We start from the raw sequence: 11,499 nt of genomic DNA, 5'->3' as shown, positions 1-11,499 counted from the left end.
GGTACAGAGCTCTGCTGAAAGGCACAGAGGACCCTGCCAGGTGAGATGTGATTCTTGGAATGACATGCAGACTGCTTTGGGGGGAGGTTCTGCCCAAAAAGGCTAGAGAAACTAGCAATTTCTTATAATTCAGCAACAGGTGCTAAGCACAGAGACGAAAATTAATTAATTAATTCGCAAAGCCTTTTTTTGGACCAGAACGTGATGCCTGGAAGGGGCTCAGAGTCTGATGATCCTAGTACGTTTCGATAGCAATCATTTCTTGAAATAAGAGTATGAATAAAGCATCTTTGCACCATATATTTTCTTGAATTATCTCTACCTGGGATCTAAAAGAAAAAGTTGCTGAAATTTTCGTTATAACTAAATCTGACCTGAAGGGTGTGATAGTATTTTCCTTAGGTACAGAATATCAGTGCCAAACCTAAGACTCAACATAGATTTCTGGAATACAGCACGCTCCAGAGGCAATCATTAAACCAATCACGATTTTCATCGCTTGTGCTTTCTGGTAAAATCTCTGGCTCCTGTGTCCTGGGAAGTCTCCCTTATGGGTTAGATAACCTGTCATCTTATGTAGCCCCTTGAGCCTTTCTCCAAGATGTCTTAAATTTAAGAGAAGAAAACTTGTATGTTTTTATAAGCCAACATTGACCAAATCAGTTAGTGCTTTCTTGAATATTATTTCTCCGATAGTATTTGAAAAGATTATAGGTGTAATGCCCATTTGTAAATTTGTAAATTACAAGTACAAAAAAAAATCAATCACTGTCTTCCATCTTTGCTGTTACTGCCCTCTTTCTAGAGACACAGTGTTTTAAACATGCATAGATTTTACATTTGCAAATGGCACATATTTTACAAAACTGGCCAGGTTTAATCATATCTGTGCACGCACCTGTTTTTGTATTTCTTTCTTCCTTTTTCTCGAATCACTACATACTCTTTAAAAACCTGACTTTACAAGCAGTGCAGATATTAAGGGATGTATGGCATCTGACCATCTTTACAGCTGTAAACCGATCGAGATGAGTGAGATCAGTTTGTGGGTCCCTCAGGTAACTTGCTGTCGTCCGGCTGTTAGTAGATGCAGATGGACAGGAGAGGCCTGGGGACACGCCCATTTCTCACCTTGCTGCCATCTGGTAAGGTGATGAATCAGGCCCTTGGCTCCTCCTCCCGCTGGAGGTGGCCTGCCCTTTGATTCCTTCAGACACCTTTGTTGGAAGGGCAGCTTGCTCTCCCCAAGCGCAAACCACTGGAGGAAGTCCTCGGGGTGAAGCGCTCTCTCGGGCTGAGACTCCGGGCTGGCTCAGATGCCCGTCTCTCCCACACGGGGCACCGCCTTGACTCGATGCCCTCCCTGGGCCTGGCCAGGAGGCCCGGCGGATTTGGTGGAGGCCTCCTAGCCCTCTCCTTCTTCCTTTCATCTCAAGCCCTTCATCTCTGGGCCTCCACGCCCCTCCCCGGCCCAGGCCTTTGAGCTTTGCCTCCCTTCCATCGGTCCTTAAATGCAAGAGTTTTTACTTTTGACTTTTTATATAGATGGAACTTGACAACACACACTCAAATGGATTTTTTAAACAAGCATGACTGTTACCCTCATTAAGTTTGATACTTAATTTTCAAGCGCTTCAAAATATTTTCATATTAGAGGGAGCCCAGTTAAAAAGCCTTTAAAAAAAACTATCACTTGATTGAAGCCATAACTTTGAAGCTTCTTTATAAACAACAATATTCTACTGTATTGTAACTTATAGCAGTTACAATAAAACTTTCTTCAAGAAATCATTTTTTCCTTAGAGGCTATTGTAAGAAAAAAACAGGACAAGTGACCCATATTAATTTGCATTTAGACTCTGGCAAAAATCACAAAATTGTCCTGATCACCTTGTTAAGAGTCGGCAGATGGACATGAACAGATAGGAGACCTTTGCTGTCTGGCCATGGCTTCTTCCTCATGATGTTGACAAGATCCTTGTCACCTGTCTGGTGACAACTTCACCTTTCTCAACTCAGGAAAGAGCTCATCGATGTCATAACATAGGACGAGAAGGGCAGCGCTCTGTGCCTGGCAAGTAGCTTACTCCAAGGTCTCCTGCAGGTGGCTAACAGCTTTAAGGTGGGGCCCTATCTCGGGGTGAAGTCCGTGAACTTTCTCTCCTGACCCCACTTCCCAGGACCCTATCACTCCTAATCTCATCTGTCAATAGAGAGACTTCAGGGCACATGGATGCACCTTGGAAAGGTGGAGCAAGGGTTCAGGATTCAGGGCGGAATCTTACTAATGAGACACCAGTGACAGGCACTGGGGCCATCGGAAAGATGCACTTCGGAATCTGAGCAGCAGACGAGAGAGAAAACCTTGAAATTAGAGGGGATTTGGTCTCCGTTTAAAGTTTTTTCAGTCAAGGCAAAACACCATATTAAGGCAATTTTCTCAGTCCGCCTTTGGAACTGCCGGGGCCCATCTTGGGATTCTGACTCCTCCGGGGGCAGGCGAGACCAGGGGGTTGTGATCACGCGCAGACTGAGAAGAACTGAATTCCTGCCCACATGTGGTTCCCCGTTTGCCCTTTACTGTGCTCGCTCCCTTTCCAGAAGAAAGCGGTGTAGGGTCTGGGCCCGAGGTTATCATACTGCTGCAAAAGGAAACCATAAGAGCCCATTATACCTTTGTTAGGCCATGTTTAGTTTATCGGACACTGAAAACGTTCGGAACCCATCACGGCCTGGCTCCCTTAAGCACCAGGTAGGAAAACTGAGGTATCTGCCATCACTTAGTATAACGCCTGGCACACAGGAGATTTTCAATAAATACCTGGTGGCTGACGACTGTATTCCCCTGATGGGAAGGTTGACTTAGGAACGACTGCTCTTTCAAAAGGCTCCTATGACTCAGGACACGGAGCAGAGACCCAGGGCACAGACAGACCCAGGGCGGGAGAAAACGCAAGGCTGGGAACGTAGTTCTCAGAGTGAAAGGTCACACTGAAGAGGCAACGCGCATGCGTCTCCTAAACTACAGGTGTGTTTAAACTGGAACACACAGAGCCAGGTGTAGAAGCACCTGGAGCAGCCTCAGGGCCCACAAACAGCCAGAAAACTGGAGCCTACCTACAAAGATGCAAACACTGCCGCATTCAAGTCAAATTCAGGAATTATATTTACGAACGCGTTCGCATTATCCTTACTCTTCATAAAGTAGTTCCTTTAACCCTTACTCTAGGTGAAATGACTCCTAAAAGAGTTTCAAAAATGGGGTGCCATGAGCCAAATAGATACGTTGCTTAGCTATTTTGAATGAAAACCCTGGTGAGAGTGTTGTAGGTTCTCTTGGGCTTTCTCAGTCGTCCAAGGCTGGGGACAGCCGGATCTGGGTCCGGAGGACCCCAAGCAGCTGGGATCTGACCAGTGTCCAAAGGAAAGGTGGACGTATAACCAGTGTGGGGGGGAGGGGGAGGCTGGACCTGTGACCAGTGTCTGGGAGGATGGGGCAACTCTGGTGGCAGGAAGGACGTTGCTTCCCCCTGCTCCCTTACCTGGGGGCCCGCTAGTTGAGGGGTTCGGCTTCCCAGAGGCCCCAGGGAGAGGGGTGGAAGTTATTCCGACTCCTCCAAGGCGGAGAGTCGCTGCCTATCAGCCTGCACTTCACAGCAGGGCAACCACTTCCAGCTGCCCCGGGTGAAGCCTGCTCGTCTTGCAGAGGCCTCTCCAGCTGGGCAGCTTCCTGCATTCATCAGAATTGCCCCCCGCCCCCAAGCTAAGGGCTGTGATTCTCTGACTGCCACCTCCATGTCCCCCACACAGTCAGGGCAAGGTCGCATCTCCGAACATTTCAAAACGTGCTGTAAAATCCATGCCGGATTCAAGTGTTTCTCGTAAGCTTTTCGCAGACCGCATCGACCCGCGGCATCTGTTGCCCGCGAGGCACCTGCCCGGCGCCCACAAGGACCCGACACCTGCGCGCTAAGCTGCAGCGGCACCTGGTCTGACTGTGCGCGCCGGTCCCAGAGCGCCTGCCTGGGGCCCCCCGTGGCTCTTTCTCTTTTTTAAAATTTCCTGTCTCAACGCAGCCGGACGCGGCGGAGTCCTTGAACGTTCCTCTGTCCCGGCTGTGAAATTCCCCCAGGACCACCGAGCAGACGCGGCAGCGGCATCGCCGAGCGCGGGGACCCCGCACCTAGACACGCGGGAGGGGACACGCGCGCGCAGCGGCGAGCGGCCGCATCACCTGGTCTTGCGATTTCTTCTTCTTCTTCTTCTTTCCCCAGCACCCGGAGCTCTCGGCGTCTTTGCCGTTGGCCTCCCCGCAGAGCAGCCCGTCCAGCTCGTCCGTGCCCACGTGCTGTCCCTGAGACGTCTCCGCCGCCAGCCGGTACGACAGGTTCCTTAAAATGCACACACAGTTTTCAACGGTCTACGGAACCCAAAAAAAGAAGGAAACAGAAAGTGAATGGATAAAAACCGACCAGCACTCCACCCAGAAAAGCAACTGGTCCTCATACACCTCTCTCTGTGGATGTACTGAGCTGCAGGTTCCCGGAGGACGCCCCCTGACGCTGGCCTCACGCCGGCCGCAGTGCAGAGAGCTTAGAAAGGCTTGGAAAGGTCTCAGGGCCTTTTCTCCCTCAAAGAAACAGCTTATCAACAAGAGTTGCTTCTATAAACAGCTGCATTGTTGGCTGACATTCGCTTGTGAGTGTGGAAGAGCCTACGACCTCAAGAGGTCCCAGAGGCTGTCTGCTTAGGGATGTCTCCCGCATGGGACCCAGGCACAGAATCACCAAGAGCGTGGATAACCAGATTTCCATCAGCTCTGGAAAGGTGACGCTAAGGTCTACCGTGCACCAGGGTGCTTTCCGGAAGAAAAAATGGTACACACCAGGTGCGTCCCAGGCAAGCGAAGCACAACGTTTGCAAGTCATTGGTTTTGAGATGGCTGGTGCTCTGATTGTCTCAGTAGGGGGGAAACAGTGCTTAAGGATGCGTGTTGCAGAGCTGGACACTGGTAGGACCCTAGGGCTCTGACGACTGGCTGTGTGACTTAGACGAGGCCCCTGACGTCTCCGTGGCTCCCTAACTTGCACCGTAATGGTCATCACTGTACCCATGTTTTAGTGTGCTGGGTGGATTAGGTGAGCTAGAGCATGTGCATGTGGTAGGCAGAATAATGTCTGCCCCCCCGCCCCGCCCCACAAGAGCCCATATCTTCATCTCTGGAGCCTGCGAACACGTCAGTTTATGTGGTGGCGGGACTGAGGTCCCAGGTGGAATTAAGCTTGCCAATCCGGTGACCTTCAGATGCGGTGGTGACCCTGGGTTATCCAGGCGGGCCCATGCAATCAGGAGGATCCTGTAAGCGGAACAGGAAGACGGAGGAGTTGTGAGGAGGACATGACCTGCCACTGCTGGCTGTAGAGATGGAGGAAGGGGCCACGAGCCAAGGAATGCTGGCGACCTCTAGAAGCCGTGAAAGGCAAGGAAACGGCTTCTCTCCTAGAGCCTTCAGAAGGAGTGCAGCCCTGTCAATACGTTGATTTTAGCCCGACAAGACCCATTTCGGACTGGTAATCTCTAAAATGGTAAGATAATAAATTTGTGTTTCTAAGCCACCACATGGTGGCGATTTCTTACAGCGGCAACAGGAAGCGAAACTGTCGTTTACGTACGGGGAAGAGCTTCTCGAATGCACTGAAGGCCACGTAAGGGTTCATGTCACGAACAGTGGCAGAGAAAGCATCGCTTGCAGATCCAAGGCATGCGACTTCGAGCCCGGCTCTGCCATTCAATGAGCTGTGACCTTGCTGTGTGCACAAGGTTAAATCTCTCTGTGATTCTATTTCCTACTGCCAAACTCCATCGCACTGGAGATTAGGTTTCAATATGTGAAGTTGTTTTTTGGAGGGGGACACACGTTCAGCCCAAGGCATCAAACTTTTGACCTTTGCTCTGGATTTGAAGAACCACGTGATGAAGGGAGAAAAAAATACCCGATCTAAAAAAAGGACAAAATAATGGTGGAAAAAAAATTGAACTGGGGTCACTTTTATTTTTAAAAGCATGCCAATCATTTTTCAGGCACCTACTGCGTGACAGCCACCAATTCAAGGCAAAGGACATCAGTCCATGTTACAGATGAAGGTGACACGGTCCAAAGCTGTTGGTAGGTCATACCAGACTGTGCCACTTGTCCCCAGTCTTGGGCTGGGGACATTGGGGGCGGGACTGGGCACCAGATTGGAATCCGGTACAAGGCAGCATGTAGCTTTGACTTGACTATGGAGACATGCAAATCACCCAGGGAAACTGGTTTTCGGGATCTCTCTCTGGAGCCTTGCCATTCTAGACCTTTCTTGTCAGCTTTTCAAGGTTTCATGGCTGCTAATCCCATAGGCTTTGAGTCAACTTGATTTTCTATTTCAAGCATCCTCTCGGTATCAAAAAAGCACCAGCATGAAAGCAGGTAAACATAGGACGATGCATGAAAGAGGGAAAAAAATCCCTCCCGGAAAGGAAAACGTTATGGCCTAAGTCAGAACGATTTTTAAATCAGTGCAAACTGGTTTTTCTTACATCAAAGACTTGGAAGAATAAACTTCCTTCTCATCTCGCTGTTCGTCTTCCCCGGGGGCCTCTCTGTGCCTCTGTTTAACAAAGGACAACTGAGGACAACATCTGCAGTTTGGGGAAATGCTTTGTGATCTACCTGTGGCTGGGTGATGATTTAGGGAGAGGCTGGACAGCGCGAGAGAAAGTGGGGTTGGGTCAGGCGGGGAGGCGAGGAGGGGGTGTCCAGAGGACACCATGGGCCAGGAAGGCCACAGGGATTGAATGAATCTTAACCTCTCCTCCCCCCACCCCCATTCCCTCATTAAGTTTGGTTTTGGAGAATTACAATTCAAGCACTTTTCTCTAAAGGGACAGGAAAAGGGAAAGATAAAAGACAGCCACTGCCTTTCTTTGGGATTCAAGCAAAAGGCATGTGGCAGCTGGTGGTTTTGCTCCTGACATCCATTGCTGTCAACAATGCTTTTAGCAGTTCCTTGTGGTCACCAGGGTCATTTTGCCTCCTTATTTTCTATTAGAAAGGGCTAATTTGGAAGTTGTCCGAAGACTGCTCTGCCATATGTTACCCATTCAACAAACGTCCCAGTGACAGGAGCTGAGCTGAGAGCTTGCATGAAATCCAGGCTCTTATTCATTAACTCCGTTGGCCTTAAAGAGAACACGTACTCATTTTTTTCCCCTTCTAACTTGTCATTGTGAAAGCTTACAAGTGGCCAAGCAGAGGGCTGAGTGGAAAATTAGGGGACAATAATATGTCAAGACTCAAGAGCATATCCTGGCCAGCAAAGCATTGATCTTTTCCACAGCTATGAAACCCTCCTTGTGACAAAGTTGAGGTCGCTCAGGCACGGTCCCCTAGTCAGTGGGAGGTGGAGATGGCACATCCACCAGCCTATTCTGATGCAGAGTGTGGTGCTCCCGCTGCTCTGTCAGGAATACCCGATTATCCAAATCAGGGATGGAGCTTGGCTGTGGCGATTATTCCAATTCCCTTTTTGGAGGAAAATGCAGAATTTAAGAGAGGATCTCGAAGGTCTTCCAAGAGTTTTAGGAGTCCGGTCATCTGCTCTATCATAAAAAAAGGAATGCGTGCCTCATGGCACAGTGGTTTTGACCCAGGCTCCCGAAGGCTGCTATGGACACTCGGTCAAGGCCGCAGGCTACTGACTTTATTTTCAACGGCAAGGCTCAGGCAGCATTAAAACTCTTCCAGTATCCATTCCAGTTAGAGGCTGCGTATCCCAATACCTCAGTCTTTACCACTCTGAATACAAAGATCCTGGCATTGTGGCTTCAGTGAACTACCTGGCTCTTTTAAAAAATCACGTGTCTATCATGTTAACAGGCATCTGGAAATACTCAAGACATCTTGACCGGTCACTTCTTTAGAGACCTAATTTTCCTGTTGATGATATGAAAATGGCCATTAAGGGTGTTTGCAAGAGGAGTCGATAAAATTTTTATTCCGTCGTATTCTGTCTTGGAAACTGATAACACGTATGTGGTAAATGAATGAATGCAACGTAACCGAGTGGCAGTGATAAGTTGACAAACAGTGTCCGTAACTGGAGTCCACTAGGACTCAGGGGTGAAGTCCCAGAAGACATTGTTAACCTAAAACCTAGGGAGTGGGCTCAGGCGCGTCATTTCCTAAATTTCTCAGTCACTCTACTATGTCGTGAGGCTGAGAAGTGCTATGCTAGATCATCCCCCACGCCGGTCAGTAACCAAATGGACAAAAAAAAAAATCACTCTTATTCGTTCTTTATCTGACTTTGCAACTACATTACATTACACCATATCCCTCAGTGTATCTACTGAGGTGAGCTTTTACTCCAAGACGCACGTCGAAGCACCTGGGGAATTTTTAAAGGTACAAACGCTGGAGACCAGAGTTAGACCCTTCGCTTCAGAGGGTGGTGGTGGGTCCCAGGCACATTCCTGAACTCTCCAAAGGCAAATCTAATGAACAGTGGGCACTGGAAACCATGAGATTAAGGTATGCTGCACAAGCAGGGCCAATTTGCTCCCCATGGGACCACATGTGACAATGTCTGGAGACATTTTTGTTTGTAACATCTAGTGGGGTGGGGTGAGGATGCTCCTGGCATCCAGTGAGTAAGGGTCAGGGTTGCCGCTTAGCATCCTATACTGCACAGGACAGTACCCCCCTCCCCCACTGCGCAGAGTCACCTGCAGAGGACAGCACCCCACACAGAGTCACCGGCACAGAACAGCACCCCACACAGAGTCACCTGCACAGGACAGTCCCCCACCACACAGAGTCACCTGCACAGGACAGCTCCCACCGCTACACAGAGTCACCTGGCCCAAAACATCAGCAGTGTGACTCCTGAGAAACTCTAAGGTATCATATTTATCACATGAATTACCTTAAAAGCAGCAGTCAACTCTGTGTTTATATCAGGATATTATGAAGTTACTTCAGAAATTGATATTTAGGGAGAATCAAAACTAATCAAAAGACAAATTAAGGTAAAAGAAAATAGCTCAAACACTGGAAAAGCCCATCGAATTCTATTTTGGTTTGTGAATGAAAACATTGCTAGACCCTGTGATAAATATGTTGACAGCCTCATTTATTTCGCGTTTTGACAGCATTTATTTAGACTTCATCTGGCGTTTTTTAAATGACATTTGATACAATTCACAGTCATTAAAAAGCTAACTTGTAGGAAAGAAGGTTATTTAAATCTCAGGTAGTTTTAATATTTCTTTTTCTCTTGAAAGTGGATTTCATAAAATAAACCCAGAAGCTTGTGGGTACTGTGGTATGCAAGAGTTCATATACCCATTTGTTTTTTTTTTTAAACACCTGTGGTTCGAGTAACTTAAAACGATCTAAATTTTTCCCCATTACTAATCCAGAGCTAAGTGCCTCGTTCTCGGCTAGGATTAGAAGTGCCGTGTAGGAAATGCTGGAGACCAAGACAGATTTCAGAGTGAGAGTATTAAACACAGCGCTCGCCCTCCACTGCTGTCAGCTACTGCTTCGTCCCTTGGGCATCTTTATTCTCTAAGATGCTTAATCTACGCGAACACAACACACCTTGCTATCGATCTCGCTGCTCCCGAGTGCAGACTGGATCACGTAGAGCAGGGCATCGGTGAGGCCCTCGCATTCTCGCATCCTCCTGCGGGCTTCTTCTCCGGCCGAGCTGACATTCCTGCAAAGCAAGAGGACCCATTAGTCACCTTCTGGGTGCTCACCAGAACGTTCTTCCACGCACGCCGCCTCTCCTCGTTTTAAAGAGGACATTGTGCTTGCCTTTTCAGGTTTATCAAAAATGTAGTTCGAATGAGTAGGGATGTGCCTTCACCACATCCGACCACTTCATCGAACGCAGCCTGGACCTGGGAACGTCACAGGCATCTGTAACGCAAGTCGGGAAATGGAGAAGGCAGAATTCCACACGCGATCCGCGAGGGGCCCGTGACTTCCTTCACCATCGATGAAGGAACCAGAAACTCTGAGTCAAAGGATCCTGCCTCTTTGAGAAGTGTGAGACGTGCTTCAAAGACGGAGCTTCTAACTTCCTGAAATATTTTAGAGGTCTAACCCTGCCTCAAAAAGACACCTACTGTGGTCTCTCCAGAAATAAACTTCTAGGAATTGATTCTAAGAACACAGTGCGGGGGCTCTGGGGGAATTTAGCCATGGGGATGCCCACGCCACTTTTATAGGTGGGAATTAAGCAAGCTCCTTCCTGGTCCGGCACATGCTATTGTAATGTGATGCACGGCTGGGAAGCAGAGAGATTTTCCAGACCTATAAAAAGCCCAGTTATTCCCAGTCGAACGTCGACTAAAAGCACCTTTGGGGTGCTTTTAGTTACTCCACCACCTGAAAGTAAGTTCTTCATCTCTTAACCTTGGCTAGGATTTGGCTCCAGTTGAGGGTCTGCAGGGCCTGACATTCTGACAGCACAGCCAGTGGAGGGGTGCTGGAGGAGGTGGCTTCATGGAGGGAAGATGAAAAGGGATTGAAAGAATCTAAGAAACAGTGCGGAAGGATGATGGAACGAGAGGTCTAGGTTGGGCAATGGCCCTTGAACGTGGGCCAGCCAGCACCGCCCAGAGGGAGCGCCCACGCAGACTGCAGGCCCGCCCTGGGGCGCTGGCGGAGTGGGAGAATTTGCATATTTAGGGGTGCCGATTTTGAGAATTACTACTCTAGCTCTAACTGCAGAGGGAAGGCTTGGGTGGGGAGGGCAGTGCTTCTCGCTGACTGCCTGGTGCAGCCACCTGGCAGATCCTCAGGAAGAGCCCGCAGGAGAATCTGCGTAGGACAAACCCACACACCCACACTGTAATGAACACATGTATTCTCATCAAAACGGCCTTCACTGTCACGCTTCGTTCTGTTTTATAGATGAGAAAACTGAGGCTCAAGGAGGCTGTCCGAGGGCACATCGGCAGCAGTGAAGAAGCCAGGTCTTCAAAGGTGAAGAAAGCAAGGGTGTGGTGTACAATATGGATGGGCTTTTTTTTTTTTTTTTTAGCAATTAAAATAAGATAGGACTAATGTTAAAATGCTACTGACCATAAATGTTTTCTTTGATATCTAAAGAATTCTGTGAAACATGTTTAAATAGGATCTATCGGTGTTTTAATATAATAATGGGAAAGGTTATTCAATTCAAATGAGTATTTTTGGCATTTGCTGATCTTATTATGCAAACCAAATTCCTCAGTTTCTTAGATAATACAACTGGGCAAATGCTGACAGCCTTTTTAGGCAAAGTGTTATAGAGTCCACCCTAGGTGGCCAGCCCGGGTTTTGACATTGCCCTGGGAAGTGGGGAGAACCAACTCCTGCGGGGGAGGAAGCGGGGAGAGGCAGGCTGGTCTTCTACACGAGGGTGGGCTTTACAAGGGAGCATTTTTAGGCCATTCCTCCTTGAAGTG

At 48.5% G+C, this 11,499-nt stretch overlaps 1 protein-coding gene across 1 annotated transcript in view; it reads right to left on the bottom strand.

The window, feature by feature from the left end:
• Positions 1-11,499, bottom strand: part of CTNND2 (catenin delta 2) — a 700,986-nt gene that overhangs the window by 121,446 nt on the left and 568,041 nt on the right. Inside the window, exons 16-17 of the mRNA XM_011364122.1 lie at positions 9,641-9,760; positions 4,235-4,420 (exon numbers count right to left, since the gene is read on the bottom strand). Of these exons, the coding sequence (XP_011362424.1) occupies positions 4,235-4,420; positions 9,641-9,760 (306 nt within the window). The remainder of the gene's footprint in view (positions 1-4,234; positions 4,421-9,640; positions 9,761-11,499) is intronic.

This window comes from Pteropus vampyrus, unplaced genomic scaffold, assembly GCF_000151845.1.
Source record: "Pteropus vampyrus isolate Shadow unplaced genomic scaffold, Pvam_2.0 Scaffold94, whole genome shotgun sequence".
Classification (NCBI taxonomy): domain Eukaryota; kingdom Metazoa; phylum Chordata; class Mammalia; order Chiroptera; family Pteropodidae; genus Pteropus; species Pteropus vampyrus.
This window is presented reverse-complemented; position numbering and strand designations above follow the sequence as displayed.